We start from the raw sequence: 24,931 nt of genomic DNA, 5'->3' as shown, positions 1-24,931 counted from the left end.
TTACAACAAGCCTAGCAGAAAAAAAAAACAAAACTATGCCCTATCTAAAGGAATATCTTGATTACTGCAGCAAAAGGACTTCAAAGATCTGTGTCATGGATTGTCTAAACTTGACCACATTTTCCCCTAGACTGTGTGCTTTATGATACAGTGAGACATAAACTTCTTAGGGAATGTTTGTACCAATTGTTTTAACTATATTATTGTAGTAAAATGCCTCTTTCTAAAAACTAATTAAGTCTGGTTGACTAATCACAAAGGGAACTCAAACACACAGCAATGGAAAGATACTTCCAAAGGGAAGTGGGATCAGAGAATGTGCTAAACATTCCTGCTCATGCCTAATGCTTCTGAGTAATCCCTTTTTTTAGGATCCCCACTGCTTCCACTTCACTAGTTCTTCCTTGATGGTAAGAGTTCAGAGTAGGAGACCTTGCTATGTATTGTCCTTAATGTTTTGTGTTACTTGATGTGGTGCACCTTTAGGTCTGATTTATACACTTTCTTCCCAAAGAATATGGATGAATGAGGGCATAATTACTTTTTCCTTTTCCGTGCCACCTTTTCCCACTTTGTAATCTAATCATTTGAGAGTTTCCTCAAAGTCTTCGTCTTTCTAAGTTTCTTTAAAATGAATAACTTCTTCCATTGTCTACTAACTGTTAATCCATCTAATTAAGTTGGAGCATAAAAGTACAAAAGGAAAACAAAACTCTTGTATACCTTCTCCTCAACAAGAAAGATAAGCTTTCATTTAACTTACAACTTGGCAGTTATATGAAAAAAAAAATGCTCCAAATCACCAATAACGGGTAAAATGCAAATTAAAACAACAGTCAAGTTCCACCTCACACCTATGAAATTGGCAAAGATGACCAAAAAGGAAAATGATCAAATACTGGAAGAGCTATGGGGACATTAGGCACATCAATACACTGTTGTACGCAGCTGTGAATTGGTCCAAACCTTTCTGGGAAGAAATCTGGCACTGTGCCCACAAAATGACTAAGTTGTTGATATTGTCTCACCTAGTTCTTCAAACAGCTTGAAGAAAAATGAAAAAGATCTGAGTTTAAAAAAATATTTCTAGCAGCTCTTTTTGGCAGTAGCAAAGAGCTATAAACTTAGAGGGTGCCCATGCCCATCATTTGGGCTAAATATATTTATTATATAAGAATGGAATGGAATACTACTGCACCATTACAGATGATGAAAGGGATGAGTTCAGAGAATTCTGTGGAGACTCCTATGAGATGATGTACAATGAAGTGAGCAGAAAGAGGACGACAATTTTTACAATTATGCAACACTGTAAACACAAACAGCTACAAGACTTAAGAACTTCGATCAAAGGATCAAAGAGTAAACATGATTCCAGAGGTGACAGACTGAAGACGAAGAACAAGACCTTTATCTCTGGACATGAACAATGTGAGAATTTCTTTTGCTTGACTATGCACAGATTACAAGGCTTTTGTTTTTCTTTCAAACTGAGAAGGAGGAAGTGGCAAGAAAAAAATGCTTATTAAATGGAAAATAAAATGAAATGAAAACAAATTACATTTGGCAAGGAAATTCCTGCAACAGTTTGACTTCCATGGCACTTTGAAATCAAATGAAAACAAATGAAACTATCCCTTCAAGGTTCATCCTGAAAATACCTCTGCAAACTTACATAAATGTCACCTTGTGATTTACCAACCAAACTGTGCCCTGGTAATGTGCTCAGATATGATCCTTTTATAGGATCATAACATGTTACAGATTTGACCTTAGAGTTTATCTATTCCAACTCCCTGATTTTACAGACGAGGAAATGTAAGAGACCTACTTCAGGTCACAAAGGAAGGAAGGAAGTGGCTGGGATCTGAACCCAAGTTCTCTGACTAAAACACCAGTTTTTTTCTATTCCACTATGTGGCCTTTCAATTAGATCTACTCAGCAGACATAGATATCTTTGACCATAAGACTTTAAAATCTTCTAAATTTCTATTTCATTATAGGAATCCTATCATATTGGCTCCAATTTACTATATCTGTTATGATAACCCAAATGTTATATAATATGCAGACAGCAATGAATAGACTCTTAATTTAGGGTTTTGGTGAGAATTATGGATATAAGATTATTTTAAATAACATACAAAATCTTCCCAAATGACATCAATTCTTTCTACCCTATTTCATTAGGCAAGGGAAATTAAAGATCTCAGGCAGTAAATTTTAATGTTTTAAATAACTATCATCTGAATAAAAGTGTTCAGAAGCAAACATTTTACCCATCTTCCATTCCAGGTTGCAAATAGAGGTGAGCATGTACAGGTCTGAGTCTCTGAATCACATGAATACACAAACGTTGAAACATCTGCAAATGATAGTAAGGTACACCTTAAGTTAACTTAGGCATATGTGTGTGTATCTATATCTATATCTCTATCTATCTATCTATCTCCTTCATGAGAAAATGATTCTTTTTTTACCTATTTATGACCTTTGCATATCTTTTACTTTTTCTTTTGGTCTAAAGTTTGCCAAGAGTTCTCTCTATGGACGGAAAATGGACAAGAGGAAAATGGAGCAGTCTGGAATGATTCAAACACCTTGTTTATGACAATGGATACAATAAGCATTATTCATCTTACATCCCCCCACAGAATCTGCATAGGAAGAAATGTTAGAAATCATCTATAGTTGAAACTTTTCATTTCGTAGTAGAGGAAACCAAGGCCCAGAGAAAAGGCAAATATTCTTGACCAAAGCCATAAGGTTAGTTAGCAACAGAGCCAGGTCTATATATGTATATATACATTGGGTGTGGGGGTATAAATTGAAGGATCAGACTAAAGTTTTAATAACTCCCAATTTTGCTTTGGATAGAAACCAGGTAAATAAGCAATTAAATTTCCTCCCTATAATTACAAGAATCAAAGTATACTTTTAAAATGGTTAACACTGGTCTCCTTTTAACCCCAGGTGACTAGATAGCAGATGGAGAAGCATAAAAGGCAGGGGCACAAGAGCACAAGAATGACTGATCTTCGTATTTGAAAATGTGAATAGTTCTATTTTCAGGTATAGAGAACTTTAGCAATGATAAATGATATTTGTGTATCCATGAATCTTTCCACTCTTATAGCAACTTCGTTGTCAAACTTCTAACTTTTTATCAAATATTTTCCAGTTAAATTTAACATAATAATAATTAGTACTTTTCTTTGCTTTAGCTGCTTATTGTTAAATACTGCCAGAAAGGGATGACAGATATATATACTAGTGATATTATCATGCTGGAGTGACCATTCTGTGTGCAAATAAAAAGCATGTAAAAAAATACATTTTTACATAGCAAATCTTGACAGAATTTACCAGAAATATCACTAATTTACTTGGAATATTAGGGAAGTGTTTGTTGTTTTATCTAATGTTCTTATATATCCTGTGTGATTTTTCTCCATCTAGAGATGGAAATAAGAAAGACACTTGCGTTTATCACCACTCTTTTTGAGTATATGCTAAGACATGGGGTGAGAAGGAGTGCAAGAGGTTGCTGAAAATTGTGGGATAGCAAAATTTACAGTGACTAGTTTTCTCTTCTACAAAGTGAAAAGTTTAGATTGATCAAATGAACAAATAAATGCCCAGGACTGTTCTAAGAGCGCCGAATACAAAGAAAGGCAAAAACAGTCCTTCTATTCTCAAGGAACATGCATTACAATGGGATAAACTAGAAGACCTAATTCAAATTCTGTGACTATTTTTCCTTCTTCTAATGTTCTTGGAACTATTTATGGGTAATAAAGTTCCTAAGTTCATACCTCCAGAGATAGCTCTGTAGTTTCACAGCCTCATTTTACAAAGAAGGAAACAGGCTCAGAAAAGTGAGTGACCTTCCTAGGATCGCATCATCTATACACAAAGCTAGGACTGAAACTAAGGTCCTCTAACTCAAAAATTCAAGATGCTTTCTACTTTACCACATATTTAGTCAATTTTCAATCGAAAAAATGAGCATTTTCTTACCTGTCTCACAATCTGATTAGGGCACTTTATTAAGATTTGCATTGGCCACCAATCATCATCAGCCATTCGGTCTAAAAACCACTAAAAAAAAAAAGGGTCTGATGTGAGTGTAAGAATACTGAATCAATACTTAGTCATGTATTAAGATTCATTCAATGGAACGAAAATCACATTAACTTAACATTATAAGGTTTTTCTTCTACTTGTTGCCTTAAAAGCTTCAAATAAACACTTCCAACATATAAAACCTACAAGGTCATAATCCAGGGAAAATTCGTATACTCCTACTTGCCTCCACGAATGATTAACACATTCTGTGCATAGTGTCCCCACACTGCTAATGCACTCCTGTCCTGATACTAGCTCATGGAATCCATGGCTTCCTTTAGGACTCAGTTCATCTGCCATTTCCTAAAGGAAGCCCATTCTAATTCCTTCAGTTACTTTCCCTCAAAAGTTAAGTTATATTCATTTTCTTTGTGCCAGCTGTTTGAATGGACAATTATGCCAAAAAGCTACGATGCATTACTAGAATGAAATAACATTGATTAGATGTAGATTATGGTTGCTAACTATTTTACCTATATTTCTTGCTCCTATAAAGAGAGACAGGAGCTGGAAACTTAACAAGAAAAGCAAGCAATTAGTTTAATATTGCATGATATATGAGCACCACCAAAGAAGTTCAATTATCTTAATCAAGTATAACTCCAGGAAAATTTGTCTAGTCAAATGTTTCAGGTGTTTCTCAGATTTGCAAATTCAGTATTCGTATTGTTTCATTAAAACTAGACCAATTATCCAATTTCCATTTTTGAAAATACACACAACAGCTTTCAGACCTCAAAGAAAATATGGCATTCTCTTCATAAAGAGTGATAGGAGTTCTATCAATGTTGATAATCTTTCTGAGGTTGTTATAAAATACAGAAAATCAGTTCTCTGACTTAAAGTCACTAGGAATATAAAAATATTACTTTCAATGAAAATAGAGTAGGTTATCAATGACTTCTCAGGAGATTAGCCCTGGTAACAAAGTCCACTTACAGGAAATAGCAAAATATGGTAACCAGCAAAGTGAATTAGAGATTGTAATGCAAGGAGATAGGGAAGATGGTTCTGGTAGGTTATAATATAGAATAGGTATAATACAGATTAGATAAATGGGACCTAAGGTGGTAATATCATATATTACAGGGGCAGCTAAGTGGTGCAGTGAGTAGGGTACCGGCCCTGGAGTCAGGAGGACCCGAGTTCAAATCCGACCTCAGACACTTGACACACTTACTAGCTGAGTGACCTTGGGCAAGTCACTTAACCCCAATTGCCTTGCCTCATCCCTTGGAAAAAAAAAAACCAAACCATCATATATCACAAAGCTATATTAACATCAGGAAACAGGGGAATCAGAGGAGGAAAGCACGTGGTACTGCATTTAGGAAAGAATGAGTGGAGGAACAAACAAAAGAGATTTCATGCAATACTATACACTGCCTAGAAAGAGGAAACAAAGAGTTTAGGAAACATATCAAAAGCCTGTCATTAAGGCCTCATACTGCAATATAGTAATAGGGACATTTCAATTGCCTTAAGTATCATTATAAAAAACAAAACATCTGACAAATTCTTAATTTGCATTAATGATAATTCCATTATTCAAAAGCCAGAAAAAACAAAGAGATAAACTTCCACAGTTGAATCTGATTTTGATCAGGAAGGAGGAAAAATTTGGGAATCCTGGGAAAAAGTGTCCATTCCATCTTAAAATTAGTGACAGAAGAACTGGACATAGTTTGACATGTATTCTATACTCTGAGAAAGTAGATTTTTAAAGAAAAGGGGCAGAATTCTATGGATGAAAATCGCAAAGGAGAAATCAGCCCAAAGGGACGGGAAGTCCTCCAAAATGAAATTTTGGAAGCTATGAATCATGTAATTTCAGAATTGGAAGGGACCCGAGAGGTCATCTAGTACTACCTGAAACTGAAAAAGTATTCCCACTTTCATATACCTGAGCAGTGGTTATTCAGCCTTTCCTAATACTCCAAGAGAAGGGAAACGCACCACACTTACTGAGGCAGACTGTTCAATCTTTGGATATCTAGCTAGCTATGTTGTACAATTTTTGTTCTAACCAGGCAGGTCTAGATTTAACTCTCTGAATTTTCTAACCACTTTCCTAGTTCTGACCCTCTGGAACATGCAAAACAAATCTAGTCACTCTTTCTCTCTTCCAAACAATGGTCCTCCAAGTACCTGAAGACAGCTATCAGCACCTGATTCCACTCCCAGTCGTCTGTTTCACAAACAGAAACATTATGATGGGAAAGAAAAAGGAAAGATGATGAAAGAGACTGATACAGATATACAAGGATAACACAAACCAACTTAGATTTTTAAAAGACATACAGAAAATAGGATGTAAGGGCATGGGTAAGATAAGATAAAAGTATTGAGAGAGAGCCTTGGCAGAACATTGTCAGGACAGCTAAAGTTCAGAATGAACAAAGGCAAATGAAGAATACGAAAGAACCAAATGTTTTTCCCCTTTCATGTTAATGAAGCATACCAAAAAAAGGAGAAGACCATGATTTGGGATGGATAATGATAAAGGGAAAGCAAGAATTTGGCTTCTTTTTTCTCTACCAAATAGAACCATCTTTAAATTGACAAGATTGGAACAGAATGGTTAATGGCAGAAAATCAAGTTGAGTAGGGAGATAGTAAGAAAGCACCTATCTTGATCTTGTTGAGTTCCACTTACTAAGCCCCCAAAGAGAACTAAATACTATGAAAAAACTGGATGATGAGATTGCTAAGTCATTGACAACAATCTTAGCAAGACATGGAGAAGAGGTAAGACACCCAACAGTCCTGGCAAATAACAAAATTTGTCTTGGGTATTTTTGGGGGGGGGCGGGGGGAGGTGGGTGAGAGGGGAGTGTAGAGTAGAATCTACAATCTATTGAATTGGCCAGTTAACTTTATTTCCCAGAAAAATCCTAGGAGGAAGGTATTATTAAAGATATGATTAGGGAACATTTACCCAAAGAAGCAGTGATCACAAAGTTGGCCCAGCTTCATCATGAGTAAGTTGGGCCAGTTCATCCTCATTTCACAAAAAAATCACAGAATTTGAGAGTTGGAAGGCCCCTCAGAAGCCATTTAGTCGAGGTTTCGACACAAAATGAATCCCCTTCGTAACACACTTGAAAAGTGGTCACCCAGCTTCTGCTTAAAGATCTCCAAGTAGGGTGAACATACCACCTCACCAAGCATTCCCATTTCATTTCTGGATAGTCTAATTGCTAGGAAGTTTTTCCAGACATTAAGTCTAGATTTGCCTCTTTGCATCTTCCACCCATTGGTTCTGCTTCTGCCCTCAGGGGTCAAAAAGAACACGTCTAGTACATGTCCCACATTGAGACCCCTTCAAATTCCTGAAGACATTGACCATATACTCCATGAGTATTCTCTGTTCTAAACTTAACAAGACCAATTCTCTCAAATTATCTGCATGTATTATGGATTTTAATCCTTTCACCATTCAAGTTGTCCTCCTCTAGACACTCTGGGTTGTCAATGTCCTCCTTAAATCATGGGGCTAACAACTTAAAATAATATGCCGTCTGAAATCCCAGGAGTGCAGAGTTCAGTTGCACCATTACCATCATGGTTTCTGGGAGTTATCCTTCTCTCAAGAAAGCACTGACTTTTCATTTGGCTTTTGTGTTGCTCAGTTCACTCATACTGAATTTGCAGTTCATTAATCCTTGGGTTTTTTTTTTCCCCAAAACAACTGTTATCTAACCACACCTTCTTATCTTACATTTAGGAAGCTGATTTTTTTGTACCCACAAATAAGACATTACATTCATGCCTCTTCTGACAGTTATTAGACTGGTAGAACGTGGAGATACTGTAGACAGAGGTTATACAGATGTCAGCAAAGCATTTGACAAAGTCTTTTACAATATATAGGTAGGATAAGAGATACATGGGTTTGATTAACTGTATTCCACTCAATAGCTAGATGCCTAGCTATTCTTTCTGCCTCACTTATTTACCAGTCCATACAGGAATTCACTTTCTCATTGTTCCCTTTCATAAACCCCATGTAAGCTAAAATAATGAAAAACGGCTTGCATGAATAGTCAAAGTAAAGTATAGGATGCGGTCTTTAGTGTTACAGAAAAATATAATACTAATTTTATTATCTATAAAACTGTCTCAATTTGCATAACCAACACCACTTTGAAGAAACTGTGAGATGAATTTGATAAAAAGGAATATTGTTCATAAACAAAATTCTATTACCTTCTTCTTCTAGATCCTCAATATCCTACCTCCTATTAAAGAAAGGCATTTCCTCGTCAGGCTGTATTGCAGATTTCCTCTACCATGCCTCAGTTCTTCCTCCTGAAGCCTCACTCCAGCCCTGAGGTTCACACACTAGAAATACCCTCCATCCTTACAGACTCTCCTCATGACTGGATAGCTCCTTCAGGGCCTTCATATAAAGAGGACAGAGGGCTATCTCCAGTCATCCTGATCTACATCTTGCCATTGGACCCAGATGGCTCTGAAGGAGAAAATGAGGCTGGTGACTTTGCACAGTTCTTCCTCACTTAAATCCAATTCACTTGCCATTAGGGCATCATCTTACTGATATCATGGTCCTCTTTCAGAACAAAGAAAACAACAACCTGCAAGTAGCCTGAGCTCCCCCACTGGGGACCCAACTGGCCAGTTCTAGTTGAGCAATTCAGCTCCTTCCTTCCTTCCTTCCTTCCTCTCTCCTTCCTTTCCTTTTCTTCCTTTCCCTTCCTCCTTCCTCCCTCTCCCTCTGTCCACATGGGGTACCACACTTTTGCCTGTGGGTGCTCTGCCCAAAGAAATGGCTTAAACCTAGCAAGATATCTTGGGGCTAGACTCCTTTCTTAAAGATCTTGCCTTAAACCTGGCTCACACTGATTGGCCAGCAGTAGGTGAGCGGTCATTGTTTGGGCCCTAATGGGTCAGAGTCAATATAAACAGTAATTGTTTCTGTTTTGGCCAGAAACTCCACCCCCCCTTTTTAGGATTATGTAAAAAGGGACATTTTTTGGCTCATTTCTTAACTAGCCTTAATCACTGAATGACTTCATGAACTGATGGTGAGTGAAGCAAGCAGAAGAATACCGTACACAGTAACAGTAACATTGTGCAATGGCTAACTTTGATAGACTTAGGTCTTCTCAGCAATGCAATGATCTAAGACAATTCCAAAAGGCTCATGATGGAAAATGCTATCCACATCAAGAGAAAGAATTATAGAGTCGGAGTGCAGATTGAAGGATGCTATTTTCTTTTTTTTTTCCTTTTTTTGTGGTTTTCCCTTTTGTTTTGATTCTTCTTTCATAAGATGACTAACGTGGAAATGTTTAATATGATTGTACATTCATAGCTTATATCAGATTGCTTGCTGTCTTGGGGAGAAGGGAGGGCAGGGGAGGAAAATTAGAACTCAAAATCTTATAAAAGTGATGTTGAAAACTATAAAGATTTTTAAAAATTAAAATAAAATAAAGAAGGCAACCAGGCCAGTCATGTCTCATTCTGTTTCCAGTCTGTGCTCCCTATTTTACCTATTATTACTTTGTATTACGTGCTCTTGTTTTTCATTCCCTACCCCCAACTTCCTATTATATATTGTCTTTCTCTATTAGAGTGTACAATCCTTAAAGGCAGGGACTGACTTTCCTTCTACTTGAATTTATATCCCAGGGCTTAGTACAGTGTGAGACATATAGTGAGTACTTAATAAACGCTTGTGCACTGCAATTTTTCTTAAGTAGAAGGACTGAAGTGTCTGCTTATCTAAGAAGTGTTTCTAGAAATGTGTGGAAAATATTATACTATTTTATATCATTTTTGTAATTTCAATAAGACTCAGGGCCTGAACTACTTAACCAGAGGAAAAGCCTGATCCTAAGTCTCTTTGTTCTCTGAGTAAGCTCAGAGATATCTCTATCTTTTGTCAACAAATCCAGATGGAGCATTCCTTGCTCTGTCCATGGCCATTAAGGGTGAAAACCTTGACCCCAGACACTATCTTGAATTATGTGACTTTTCCTTATCTTAATATTTTATGGGCTTATACTATGTTGTGGAATGTTAATGGCAAATTAAACACAGAGATCCTGGGGTTGTAATTCCAATTGACACTTTGTCAACTATCTAATTTGTTGTATTTACAATCTATTCCATTAAGGAAAATCCTCTTCTTGTATCATGGTTAAACATACATGGGGGTCATAAAAATGAGGTCATACAGGCTTGCTAGCTCTGCTAAAATAACGTATATAAGTTTTCTCATTGCTTTGTTCTGGCAGCCAGAGTTTATACTCTGACTCCTTGTACGTACAAGTAAGCTAGCTCCGCTATGCTTTAAGGGAAAATAATAAACAACATGGATTTTTCTATCACCTAGCTCTGTTGTTTCCTTCAACCAAATTTTCAGGTTTAACAAATGTCTAGTTGTTAATGTTCTCTCTCTCAATCCATTAGCATTTATTAAATGCCTATCATTTGCCAGGTGCTGTAAATAAAAAGTCTTTAGGGAAGGAATTCCCTAGCATTTAGGGTGATCAGGAAAGACTTTGTATACTAGGTAGTGCTTGAGTTGCATCTTGAAGGAAATAAAAGTAATAAGGGAGTGCATTCCAGGCACAAGAGATGACAATTTACTCATCCGTGCATATGTTGTATTGTCCAGTAAAACAGAAGCCTGAGAACAAGGACTTATTAAATAGTTACTGATTTCAGGTAAGCTTGTTTTGAAAATGTTTGAAACCACATTTGGAAGAGAGCCCCTAGTGGATTTCACCAAGGATTCCTCCTTAGACCTGGTCTGTTCTGTTTAATATTTTTTTCAATGATTTAGATTTAGAAGATTCAATTTTTATACAACACAAATATGGGAATGACGCCTAATGCTTAGCATGATGGGAGTACAAATAAAATAGTGGAAGTCCCTGAGATTGTAACATATGAGATGTGGCTGAAGACACCAGGGATTTTTACCTGGGAAAAGAGGATTTATGGGGAAATAAGAGCAGTCTTCAAGAATCTGAAAGGCTGTCATGTAGAAGAGGGATAAGACTTTGCTCTGCTGAGACCAAAGTGCAGAACTAGAATCAATGTTTGAAAGTTGAAGACAGGCAGACTTCAACTTAATCCAAGGTAAAACTTCCTAACAATTATAGGAATGCAAAAGTTAGTGGGCTACCGACAGAAGTGGGTGGGGGTTTCCTTAATCTGAGGTCTAATTTAAGTGAAGGCTGCATGAAGCCTTCTTGAATATATAGTTTTGGGGATCCTTGGTCTCTGAAGTCACTCCAAAACCCAAGATTCAGTTACTGAGAAAATGTTATACTGAATGTTGAATGGGTCAAAATGCATTTCTGTTAAGAGTTTTACAAATAAAACGTATGTGTCAAAAATGCATGAAGTTTTAATTCAAAAAGTGTGTTTCCAGATTAAAAAAACTGCATTATTCTAAAGCTTAGAAAAATATTTAGATGATTCATTTTTGAAGCTTACTTTCTCTTTTAATATGGAAAAACAAAAGTTGATTTTGAATAGCACCATGAAGATCATCAATTCTAGCTTTTACTGCAATTAGGTAATATTAAAAATCAGTTTAAAAGATGTAGGCTGCTGATTTATAATGCATCATTATTTTGGAATACTTCTCCAGTCTTTAATGAAAACAAAGCAACAATCTGAATTCTAATATGTTTTGGGGTTTGTTTGTTTTATTTGCTGGGGGGTGGAGGGCCACAAGGGAACTAAATTTTTTAACTCACCTCACAAGCTGCCTGGCTGTTATTGAATTGCTTGGTTAGTAGTTCAATCCACTGAAGCATTGTGGGCTAAATAACAGATAACAGGATGTTAGCCAAGTCATATGCATTATTAAGTAACTTAACAATCTCCAAAGAAATAATACTAATGAATGACATAAGTTCATGAAAGAAAATACACACCTTTTCCTTCGAGTGAATAAATGTCTCCAGGACAAAGGAAGTACTTAGCTGAAAGAAAAGATATAAATAAGCCAGGAGTTAACTGAATGATTATTTTAATATGACTGGTCTTGAAATTGTTGAAGGCTTAAATGTTACCTTTGCCGTCATTAGGGACACAGCTTTTGGATCAGGCAACGTACTTGGAATACTACTACATAACTGCCACATAAACCTAGAATTATAAAGCAACAATTCAACTTCCTTACCAAACAAGATCTTAAAGAAGTGTTTATTGAAAAATCCAATACTGACCTTTGAAAAAAACTTACCCAAAATATGTGTGCTCAAAAATGTTCTTGTCTTGAAGAAATTGCATGTTATCATGCCAAATCCACTGAAGAAAAAATGCTAACATCAGATACAAGAAAGCAATTTACTTCATTATACTTTACCACTTTTATAAGGTTAAACAATAGTCCTAAAAATACCCACCCAACTATTTACAATCCTAGGTGACTTTTTTAGTTTTTATGTAATATCAAGCAAATGACTAAATCTCTACAAAGTGTGATAATGCTCTGCCATATTGCGTATTATTTAAATACACTTGAAAACATTAGAGGAGCAGAGGATTTAGTATGTCTCAAGAAAAGCTCAAAAAGCCTTTTGTGACAAATCTACTCATCTCGTATGAATAAGTTACAAAATCTAGTAAATTAAACTATTCACTAAAAGGAAAAGAGGATTATCTTCATCACCTCAATTGCTGACAGAGTAAATTTACTGTGGATTCTGAGTGTCAAATTTTTTTTTTGTGCATAATATGTACCATAAGAGTTTCCCCAATAAAAGTTTGAGAAAGTGTTTTCATCAAGCAAATTTGCCATTTAATAAACTCTAGTTGCTTTTTCACTCTTCTTTTGAATCAAATCTTATAGTCTCAAAATATATGAGGAAAATTAAACATTACTTAAGTATTCTTCCAAGTATTACAATTTATTAGTGCATGTTATGCAAAATGCTACGTCCAGAGAAGGACTAGATTTTTCTGGTTTAAAAATGATAGTCACAGGATTGAATGTAAAGCTACCATATTCTTTCAACAGCTAAGTCTTCATTTAAAATACAAGTATCAGTAGGGCAAGGTCTGGATCTAATTTTGCAAGATGAAATAAACTGCCCCAAGTATCATCACCCATATATTTCTAATCCTCAATCTGTCCTTATCTACTGGCCTACAAACATGTCTTTCCTCATCCTTAAAACAAAGTACAACAGAAAAACAAAAAGAAAAACAAACTGTGCTTGCTCTGGACATTCATCATAGCTGTTATATCTCTCCTCCCATTCATGGTTAACTTTGAGAAAGCTGTGCGTACTTTCTGCCTCCACTTCCTCTACTCTCACATGTTTCTTCACCCTTTGCAGTCCAGCTTCTGACTTCATCATTCAAGTACAACTGCCTTCTCCAGTTACCCATGATCAGATCTCAACTGTCAAATCTAATCTTAGTTCTCATCTTTTCTTGATGTCTTCTGCCTTTGGTACTATCAATCACCATTTTCAGGATATGCTCCCCTCTTTAAGTTTTGCTGACACTGTTTTGTCCTGGTTCCTCTTGTACCTATCTGACCAGTCTTTTTCAGTCTCTTATATTGCCTCCATTAAGAGCTTGCCCTATAGTCATCTCCTCTCTCTCTAATTTAAAACCTCTTTCTATCTAAATTACCTGTAGTTTATAAATATGCTAGTCTACTTCACACTTAAAAAAACCTCTCATTTGGGTCAGCTAGGTGGCGCAGTGAGTAATGCACTGGTCCTGGAATAAGGAGGACCCGAGTTCAAATTTGACCTCAGACACTTGACACAATTCCTAGCTGTGTGACTTTGGTCAAGTCACTTAACCCCAATTACCCTGCCTTCCCCCATCCAAGAAAAAAAACAATTAAAAATATATTTAAAAAAAAACCAACAAGAAAATCTCTCTCATTTTACCCTACCACACTCTCCTGCTCTATTTACTCCCTTGTACAACCAAAGACCAAACAGTTGTGTATAGACTTGCGTCCACTTATGCTCACTTTTTTTTAACCCTATGCCACCTGGCTTCTGACCTTGTATTGTTTAGTCATTTCAGTCATGCCTGATTCTTCATGACCACATTTAGGGTTTTCTTGTCCAAGATAGGGGAATGGGTTGCTATTTTCATCTCAACAGAGTAGGAGATTTGGGCAAATAGGGTTCAGGGACTTGCCCAGGATCACACAGCTAATAAGCATCTAAGGCCAGATTTGAAGGCGGGAAGATGAAGCTTCCTGACTCCAGGCCTAGCACTCAATCCACTACACCACCTAGCTGCCCTCTAATCTCATAACTCAACTGGAACTACTTTCTCGCAAGTTCTCAACAGTCTAACTGCCACATCCAATAGGTTAATATTTGACACTCTGAACCAGTCTTCCACCTCCTGGATACCCTTCTCTGGGTTTTCTAACACTGTACTCTCTTCATCCTCTTATCTGATCGTTTCTTCTAGGTCTCCATTAATCATCCATTTCATAGCCCTAAGTGTGGGTATACTCCAAGCCTCTGACCTGAATCCCTTTCCTCTGTATATGCTTTCCAAGACTTCTTCAGCATCAAGGAAGTTCAACTGTCATCTATACAGAGATGATACTAAAGTTTATAAATCCAGTGCTAACTTCTCTCCTGAGCCTCAGTCCCATATTATTGACTCTACACAGGATTTTGCCAAATAAAATCCAATATACATTTCAGACTTAATGTCAAAAAGAGAATTTGTAATCTTATATTACCAAACCCACCTCTTACCTAACCTTTCTTATTTCAAAGGCAAAACTATACTGCTAAGGGATGGCTAGGTGGCATAGTAAGTACAGCACTGCCCCTGGAGTCAGGAGGTCCTGAGTTCAAATCTGGCCTCAGACATTTGACACATTTACTAGGTGTGTGACCTTGGGCAAATCACTTAACCCCAATTGCCTTGCCTTCCCCACTCCAAAAAAAATGTTTAGCAAAACTATACTTCTAGTCACAAAGGTTTAAAACCTCAGAATCAAGCTTAATTCCTCCTATTCCTTTATCTTCTTCCCTCACTTCAATCAACCACAAGGTAATTCCATCTCTACCTCTCATATCTTCTCCCTTCTCTCTTATAGCTATCACCCTACTTCTGTCTCTCATCACCACTTGCCTAGACTACTGCAATAGCCTCCTAACTGGTTCTTTTGATTCAAGTCTCTTCTCTCTCCAATCCAACCTCTACTCACCTGCCAAAAAGTCTGACCATGTCACTCGTCAGCTCAAAAACTAAAACAGTTCTCCCCGTTAACATCAAGAATCAAATACAAATTTTTCTTTTTAACATTTAAAGGGCTCTGTAACCTTGCTCCAAGCTAGTTTTCCAACTTTAAAATTGCATTTCTCCACATGTACTCTATAATCCATTGAAGTTGGCCTCCTTGCTGTTTCTCACATGACATTCTAATTCCCATCACCATGTTTTTATGCAGGCTCCCTCTTACAATCTCTAGATTCCTTCAAAGCTCAGCTCAAGTGCCACCTCTAAACATAAGGCCTTTTCTGATCCCCAAAGTCCTGCTGATTCTCCTTTAAAACTACCATACCCAATCAAGTCAATAGGAATTTATTAAATTCCTGCAACATGTCTGCACTGTGTTAAGTGCTACGGATTAAAAAAAAATAGCCCATGCCTTCAAGAAGCTCACAATCTAATATGGGAAACAATGAGCAAATTACTATGTACAAATAAAATATAAAGAAGAATAAACTGGAGATAATCACCTGAGGAAAGGCACTAATCTTAGTGTTAGGAAGGGCTTTTTACAGAAGGAAGTAAAGCAAAGGGGAAGGGAGTAAGCTCTATATGCCAGGCACCATGGAAAGCACTTCACAAACTATCTCATCTGAAGCTGGACTTTGGAGTTGTATAACTGGCTAGTATGCCAGAAATCTTTGTTGGTTATTGGCATTAACCATTCAAATTCTTCCACCAACTAAGAATGCACCACCACCCACAGAATTTAAAAAGAGCTATGAATCCATTGATCCTTTTTGCATCCATATACTTATATATTTACATGTTGTTTCCCCAGGAGAATCTAAATTTCTGTCAGAGATCTCTTAATTTCTGTCTTTGTATCATCAGAATGTAGTACAACGTTTGACACACAGGAGATGCTTAATAAATGTTTGACAGCTGATTCCACTGGTCAATCTCTACTCCCTTTGCTTTTTCTTAGCCCCATCTCTAATGCCTTGTCATAAAATGGTTAACAAGTTAAATCACAAATATTTTGTAGGTCAGGGCAGAGGCTGTTGATGCTGCTTAAAAAACAAATCCTGTACCATAAACAATAGGCTTTTTGTTAACTATGTAACTATGATCTCGTATTGGTACTAAAATAAAACCAACTTATACCTCCAGCAATTCTGATGAAACATCGAATTTGAGGTCTTTGCCATTTTCTTCCTCCAGTTCCATCCGCTTATAAAACAGCATGTATGCACTGTGTGTCTTCACGAAAAAAGAAATTCGTGATATACAATAAATATAAAAGTATACAACACAAAGAAGACATGAAAATTTTTAAAATGTCAGATTACCAAATGTACAATAAATAATTACCTTTTCAAAGGAAAAATCCATAAATTTATCTGTAACGGAATCATAGGTCTTGGTCTGTTTAAGAAAAATTATATTATTTTTTTCCTTCTTGAGATAACAGATATTTTGAAAGCTAAATTAACACCATAAAATGATTTATATTGTATACCAAATAATTTTTTACTTGTTATACTTATCAATATTCTAATTAGCCAACAAAATTTGATGGTATGTACCAATGTCAACTGTTTCTTCCTTCTTTAGACATTTCACAACAGTGAGTTACTATATATCAGTAACAAATAAATGACATGACAACTGTAAAAATAAAGCAAAAATTAAATGGAGGGGAAAGAGGTAAAGATGACATTTTATCGAAATTCTTTCTAATTTTCAAGAGGCTGACTGAAATAGTTTATTTAGATTTTGTACACTTCATATTTGTGTTTATTTTCATGACTCTGACAGACAGGTGAAAATTATTTTAAAAGGGGGCGTGGAGGGGGGAAGAGGGATGACAGAGATTTTCCTTTGGATTTCCTAAGCTAGAAGTTATGATGAATTTTTAGGATACCACTAGAAAGAAACAGGACCACCTTAAAGTCATATAGTTTCCCAAAATTTTTATATAGTAAAATAAGAAAATACGAAAGGCACAGTTTAACATTAGAAATAACAGTAGGGAACAATAGTGGTCAAAAAAGAAGAGGCAATAAGCTGCTAGAGAGAATTACATTAAAAAAACCAAGTACTAAGGAAAGAGAATAGAAAAAGTTTATAGAGATCATCATGATGAGAAAGTTGTAGCTGTGAAACACTTCAGGATGGGATGAAGAAACATTTAGCACCTGGAGATGGGAAGCTTATAGAAGACTTATAGAAGAACTGATAGCTGGTGATTAAGGGATAAGACAGTTTATTTGAGGAGTTTCTATCTAGTACTGAGTTGAGAATTCTAAAATTCCATCACAGGTTTGGCATGAAGAGAAGGCTAAATACCTAGAAAATAATGACATGGAAGTTACAGTGCTAGGGAGGTTGTGTAAGTGGAGTGACAAAGAAGCAAATGATAATACTGGTGAGATTACACAAGGAGAGGGCAGTGAGTAAAGAAAGAGACTCAGGCTAAAAGGGGACCAGGGACTAAGACCATACATACCTAAGGCAAGTTTCCCCCCATTTCTCTATTTTATTAGATCTCTATTGGTTGGTAGGCCGGTATCTAAAAGCTGAGGAGTAGCATAATCTTCTAGTGTCTCTACTTTTGCCCTCAAATCCCATTGTGGAGAATATGTGGGGGTTTCATTCCTGAATCTGCCACTAATTAGTTGCCCATGTGCAAGTCACTTATAGGGCAGCCAAAAATACTTTACTTGCTCTGCTGTTTTAGGAGCAGTACTGCAGGGCACTTGGGCAGAAGGAAGTCATTAGTTTGGGAAGCATCTCAAGTATGGCAGATTAGATTTCTCTTACTTTCTGCAAAAAGCAAAATAGTTGAAAATGGTGTGGTTAGTTACACAGGGCTTAATAATTGCTTATTTGATTGAGTGATGATAGTTTCATCCTTTAAAAGGTAAAAGAGGCAATGAAGACATACACTATTCTGAACCTTAAACTCAACAGTAACGAGAAACAATTTACCAATAGGGAAACAATAGGAAACTTGGATGAAAATGATAGATCCTGATTAATGTGAATAAATGTAAGCAATTCCCAGATTTTACATTATTTTAACTCTGACTACTGAGAATTTAAATATATGTGAAATACTTCAGGGATTCATTAGTGCATTAATAAGGACCCATCAGCACTTAGTTTTACAGTTGATGATATACAAGCAAGGGAAGGTCAGGAATATTTTGAAATCTACTTAAAATATTAAATGAGTAGACTTACAACAAAGAATTAGGAGGTCCCCATGGATTAATAAATTCTATATGGGAGTATAACAGTTAAATTTATGGGCATACAATTGGGCAAAATAATTCCTAATTATTGTTTTGATTTCCTCTTCATTAGAGGTGAACTCACCCTTTTCATTTTTGATACTGGTAATTTGATTTTCTTCTTTCTTTTTTTTAATCAAATTGACCAAAGGTTTATCAATTTTATTGGTTTTTTCATAAAACCAGCTCTTTGTTTTATTTATTAATTCAATAGTTTTATTGGTTTCAATTTTCTTAATCTCTCCTTTGATTTTCAGTATTTCTAATTTGGTATTTAATTGGGGGTTTTCAATTTGCTCTTTTGTTAGCTTTTTCACCTTTATGCCCACATCACTGATCTCCTTTTTCCCTATTTTATTCATGTAAGCATTTAGTGATATAAAACTTCCCCTAAGAACTGTTTTGCTGCATCCCATAAGTTCTGGTATGTTGTTTCATTATTGTCATTCTCTTGAATAAAGTTATTAATTGTTTCTCTGATTTGTTCTTTGGCCCACTCATTCTTTAGAATTAGATTATTTAGTTTCCAATTATTTTTAGCTTATTTTTCCATGGTTCTTTGTTACAAATAATTCTTATTGCATCATGATCTGAAAAGTGTGCTGTGACTACTTCTGCCTTTCTGCACTGGATTGTGAGGTTTTTATGCCCTAGTACATGATCAATTTTTGAGCATGTGCCACGTACCGCTGAGAAGAAAGCATATTCCTTTTTATCCCCATTCAGTTTTCTCGAGAGGTCTCATACCTGCCTTTTCTAAAATTCTGTTTACCTCCTTAACTTTTTTATTATTTATTTCGAGGTCAGATTTATCAAGTTCAGAAAGGGGGAGGTTGAGGTCTCCCAATATTATAGTTTTGCTGTGTATTTCTTCCTGTAACTCCCTTAACCTATCATCTAAGAATTTGTATGCCTTACCACTTGGTGCATATATGTTAAGCAATGATATCGCTTCATTGTGTATGTTGCCTTTTAGCAGGATATAATGTCCTTCCTTATCTCTTTTAATTAAATCTATCTTTACTTTTGCTTTGTCTGAGATTAGGATTGCTATACCTGCTTTTTTTACTTTAGCTGAGGCACAATATGGATGAATATCTACAAAAACATAAACTGCCCAGGTTAACAAAAAAGGAAGTAAAATTTCTAAATAACCCCATCTCACAAAAAGAAATTGAGCATGCCATCAATGAACTCCCTAGGAAAAAATCTCGAGGGCCAGATGGTTTTACATGTGAATTCTATCAAACATTTAAAGAACAACTAATTCCAATACTTTGTAGACTAATTGGGAAAATAGGTGAAGAAGGAGTCCTATCAAATTCTTTTTATGACACAAATATGGTACTAATACCCAAACCAGGTAGAGTCTATAGAGAAAGAAAATTATAGACCAATTTCTCTAATGAATATTGATGCAAAAATTTTAAATAAAATACTAGCAAAAAGATTGCAGCAACTCATCACGAGAATAATACACTATGACCAGGTAGGATTTATTCCAGGAATGCAAGGCTGGTTCAATATTAGGAAAACTATTAGCATAACTGTCCATATCAACAACAAAACTAGCAGAAACCATATGATCATCTCAATAGACGCAGAAAAAGCCTTTGACAAAATACAACACTCATTCCTATTAAAAACACTAGAAAGCATAGGAATAAATGGAACCTTCCTTAAAATTATAAATAGCATCTACCTAAAACCATCAACAAGCATTATTTGTAATGGGGATAAGCTAGATGCGTTCCCAATAAGATCAGGGGTGAAACAAGGATGTCCACTATCACCCGTATTATTCAATTTGGTACTAGAAACGTTAGTTGTAGCAATAAGAGAAGAAAAAGAAATTGAAGGAATTAGATTAGGAAAAGAAGAAACTAAATTATCACTTTTTGCAGATGATATGATGATTTATTTGAAGAATCCTAGTGAATCAAGTAAAAAACTACTTGAAATAATAAACAAATTTAGCAAAGTTGCAGGATATAAAATAAACCCACATAAATCCTCAGCATTCCTATACGTTACTGACAAAGCCCAACAGCAAGAGAAATTCGATTCAAAGTTACTGTAGACACTATAAAATATTTGGGAGTCTATTTGCCAAGACAAACCCAGGGCCTATATGAACATAACTATGAAACACTTTTCACGCAAATAAAGTCAGATCTAAAGAAACGGAAAAATATCAGTTGCTCATGGTTAGGCCGAGCTAATATAATAAAAAATGACAATTTTACCTAAATTAATCTATCTATTCAGTGCCATACCAATCGAACTACCAAAAAATTATTTTACTGAGCTGGACAAAATTATAACAAAATTCATCTGGAAAAACAAGAGGTCTAGAATATCTAGGGTATTAATGAAAAGAAATGCTAGAGAAGGTGGCCTAGTCATACCAGATATTAAACTGTACTACACAGCAGCAGTCATCAAAAATACCTGGTACTGGCTAAGAAACAGGGGTGTGGATCAGTGGAACAGGATAAGTACACAAGATGGAGAAGTCAACGATTATAGCAATCTACTCTTTGATAAACCCAAAGAGGCCAGTTTCTGGGGTAAGAATTCACTATTTCACAAAAACTGCTGGGAAAATTGGAAAATGGTAGGGGAGAAACTGGGCATAGACCAATATCTTACACAATTGACCAGAATAAAGTCAAAATGGGTTCATGATTTAGGAGTAAAAGCTGATACTATAAGTAATTTGGGAGAGCAAGGAATAGTTTGCTTAGCAGATTAATGGAAAAAGAAAAGAATTCATGACCCAACAAGAGATAGAGAGCATTACAAAATGCAAAATGGATAATTTTGATTATGTTAAATTGAAATGTTTTTTGTACAAAAAAAGCCAATGCAACAAAAGTTAGGAGGAAAGCAGAAAACTGGGAGAAAATCTTTGCAACTAGTATGTCTGATAAAGGCCTCATTTCTAAAATATACAGGGAACTGAGCCAAATATATGGGAATACAAGCCATTCCCCAATTGAGAAATGGTCAAAGGATATGAACAGGCAGTTTTGAGAGGAAGAAATTAAAGCTATCTATAGGCATATGAAAAAATGCTCTGGATCACTACTGATTAGAGAAATGCAAATCAAAGCAACTCTTAGATATCACATCTCCCCTGTAAGATCGGCTAAAATAACAAAGCAGGAGGATGATAAATGATGGAGAGGATGTGGGAAAATTGGAACATTGTTACATTGCTGGTGGAGTTGTGAGATGATCCAGTCATTTTGGAGAGTAATTTGGAACTACGACCAAAGAGCCATAGGAATTTTCATACCCTTTGACCCAGCAATACCACTTCTAGGGTTGTATCCCAAAGAAATCACACAAGAGGGGAAGGGACCCATACGTACAAAGATATTTATACCGGCTCTTTTTGTGGTAGCCAAGAATTTGAAATCAAAGGGATGCCCATCAATTGGGGAATGGCTGAACAAGTTGTGGTATATGAAGGTAATGGAACACTATTGTGCCATAAGAAATGGGGATGACACGGACTTCGTGACAACCTGGAAAAACCGACACGACATAATGCTGAGTGAGCAGAGCAGGGCCAGGAGAACATTGTACACAACCACAGATAAATGGATTCCGTGAGGACCAACCCTGACAGACTTCGCTCTTCTCAGCAACACAAGGTGCAAGGACAACTCTGGGGGACTCACGATGGAGAATGCTATCTACACCCAGAGAAAGAAATGTGAAGTTTGAATGTAGACTGAGGCACATTACATGCTCGCCTTTTTTTCTTCTCTCTTGTTTTTGGGGTTTTTTTTTTTGGTTGTTTCTTCTTTCTCATGATTCATTACATTGGTCATAATTCTTCTCCACAACTTGACTAGTGTATAAATTAATTCAATGCGAAGTTATACATGGTAGTTATATGAGATTTCATGCCGTCTTGGAGAGGGAGGGGAGAAAATCTGGAACTCAAAATTATGTAGAACCATGTGTTGTAAACTAAAAATAAAAAAAAAATTAAAAAAAAGACAGCATGGTAAAATTAAAAAAAAAAAAAGAAACAGTTAAGAACTAAATTCTGAAGACACAAAGAAAAATAATTGCACTGAAAAGAAAAAGGAGTTGTTAAAGAAATTGATGTGGATATATAGGGAATTGATAACAAGATAAGATTTTACAAGTGTGGCAAGACTCAGGAAATGTTAAGGAATACTAAGTTCAGAACAAGCTAAGGTTCATAGAGAAGTATTAAGAATATGTGTTGCAGAAAAGAGAATCCAAAAAGAGACAGGACCCCAGTTGAGGTTAGTAAGGGACAAGAGAAAGGGAGAACTACTCAGTTCTTACTGATTTCGGCAGTTAAAGGGAAAGGTAAAATGGCCATTATCATCATCATCATCACCATGTTCTTCTCTTTCTTTTATCTCCCCCAAGAGCTGGGACAATTTATTTTTTGTCCTGGGCAGTATTAATTTTTGATTTCCTGAAATATAGCTCCTGTGAAACAGGCATTTAAAAAAAGCCCATTGTGGAATTACTGGACTATGTCTTTAAACCTAAATCAAACAAAAAATGATTTTATAGAGCTAGAAAAAACAATAACAAAATTCATCTGGAAGAACAACAGGCCCAGAATATCAAGGGAATTAATGAAAAGAAATGCCAGGGAAGATAGCCTGGCCATACCAGATCTTAAAATGTATATTATAAAGTAACAATCATCAAAACTACTTGGTACTGGCTAAGAAATAGAGCAGCAGATCAGTAAAACAGGTTAGATACACAAGGCATAGTAGTCAATGATTATAGGAATCTACTGTTAGATAAACCCAGAGACCCCAGCTTCTGGGATAAGAACTCACTATCTGACAAAAACTGCTGCGGAAACTGGAAAATAGGATGGCAGAAACTGGGCATAGATCAACGTCTGACACCATATACCAAAATAAAGTCCAAATGGGTACACAATTTAGATATAAAGGTTGATACTATAAACAAATCAGGGAAGAAAGGAATACTTTATCTGTCAGATTTATGTAGAATGGAGAAATTTATGACCAAACAAGAGATAGAGAACATTAAATAACGCAAAATAGATTATTTTGATTACATTAAATTGAAAAGCTTTTGCACAAACAAAGCCAATGCAACCAAGATTAGGAGGGAAGCAGAAAACTGGGAAAGAATTTTTACAACTAGTGTCCCTGATAAAGGCCTCCTTTCTAAAATATATAGAGAACTGGGTCAAATTTATGAGAATACAAGTCATTCCTCAACTGATCAATGGTCAAAGGATATGAACAGGCAGTTTTCAGAGGACAACATTAAAGGTGTGTATAGTCATATGAAAAAATGCTCTAAATCATTACTGATTAGAGAAATGCAAATCAAAACAACTCTGAGGTACCACATCACACCTATCAGATTGGCTAACATGACAAAACAGGAAAATGATAAATGTTGGAGAAGATATGGGAAAATGGGAACACCACTTCATTGTTCGTGGAGTTGTGAACTGATCCAACCATTCTGGAGAGCAATTTGGATCGAGGCCCAAAGGGCTATAAAAACGTGCAAACCCTTTGACCCAGCAATACCTCTTCTAGGTCTGTATCCCAAGGAGATCATACAAATGGGAAAAGGACCCACATATACAAAAATATTTATAGAAGCTCTTTTTGTGACTTCAGAAAATCCTGGAAAGCCCTATATGAATTCATGTTGAGTGAAGTGAGCAGAACCAGGAGAACACTGTACAGAGTAACAGCTACACTATGTAATGACTGACTTTGATAGGCTTAAGCTCTTCTCAGCAATGCAAGGACCTAAAGCAATCCCAAAAGATTCATGATGGAAAATGCCATCCACATCCAGAAAAAGAAATATGGAGTCTGAATGCAGATCAAAGCAGACTATTTTTTTTTATTTTGTTTTATGTTTTTCTTTCTCATGGTTACTCCCATTTACTCTAATTCTTCTTTACATCATGACTACCGTGAAAATATGTTTAATAGGAATGTATATGTAGAGCCTATATCAGATTACACGTTGGCTTGTGGAGGGGAAAGGGAGGCAGAGAGAGAAAATTTAAAACTTATGAAAGTGAATGTGGAAAACTAAATATAAATACATTAAATTATTAAGAAAAAAAATCATTCTGCCTTTCATTGAATGACCAATAATAGCCTCACTGTTTAGGCTTTGATGGCTTCAACGACAGTAAATAGCAACTGTTTCCTGTTCAGGCCAGAAAATCTGAGGGTCTTTTTCTCCCTTACTGATATTGTGGTCATAGAAAATTGGGCCATCTTATGTTTCA

General features: G+C 36.0%; 1 protein-coding gene across 2 annotated transcripts in view; it reads right to left on the bottom strand.

Annotated features, from left to right (window-relative positions):
* The window catches only part of USP34 (ubiquitin specific peptidase 34), a 317,435-nt gene that overhangs the window by 48,734 nt on the left and 243,770 nt on the right, over positions 1–24,931 (bottom strand). For both annotated transcript variants that reach the window (XM_036750464.1, XM_036750465.1), the window contains 8 exons: positions 16,703–16,756; positions 16,496–16,591; positions 12,363–12,427; positions 12,190–12,265; positions 12,052–12,099; positions 11,872–11,937; positions 4,022–4,102; positions 2,281–2,366 (listed from right to left, as the gene is read on the bottom strand). In XM_036750464.1, coding sequence (XP_036606359.1) covers positions 2,281–2,366; positions 4,022–4,102; positions 11,872–11,937; positions 12,052–12,099; positions 12,190–12,265; positions 12,363–12,427; positions 16,496–16,591; positions 16,703–16,756 — 572 coding nt within the window. The remainder of the gene's footprint in view (positions 1–2,280; positions 2,367–4,021; positions 4,103–11,871; positions 11,938–12,051; positions 12,100–12,189; positions 12,266–12,362; positions 12,428–16,495; positions 16,592–16,702; positions 16,757–24,931) is intronic.

Source organism: Trichosurus vulpecula, chromosome 3, assembly GCF_011100635.1.
Source record: "Trichosurus vulpecula isolate mTriVul1 chromosome 3, mTriVul1.pri, whole genome shotgun sequence".
In the NCBI taxonomy this organism is placed as follows: Eukaryota; Metazoa; Chordata; class Mammalia; order Diprotodontia; family Phalangeridae; genus Trichosurus; species Trichosurus vulpecula.
This window is presented reverse-complemented; position numbering and strand designations above follow the sequence as displayed.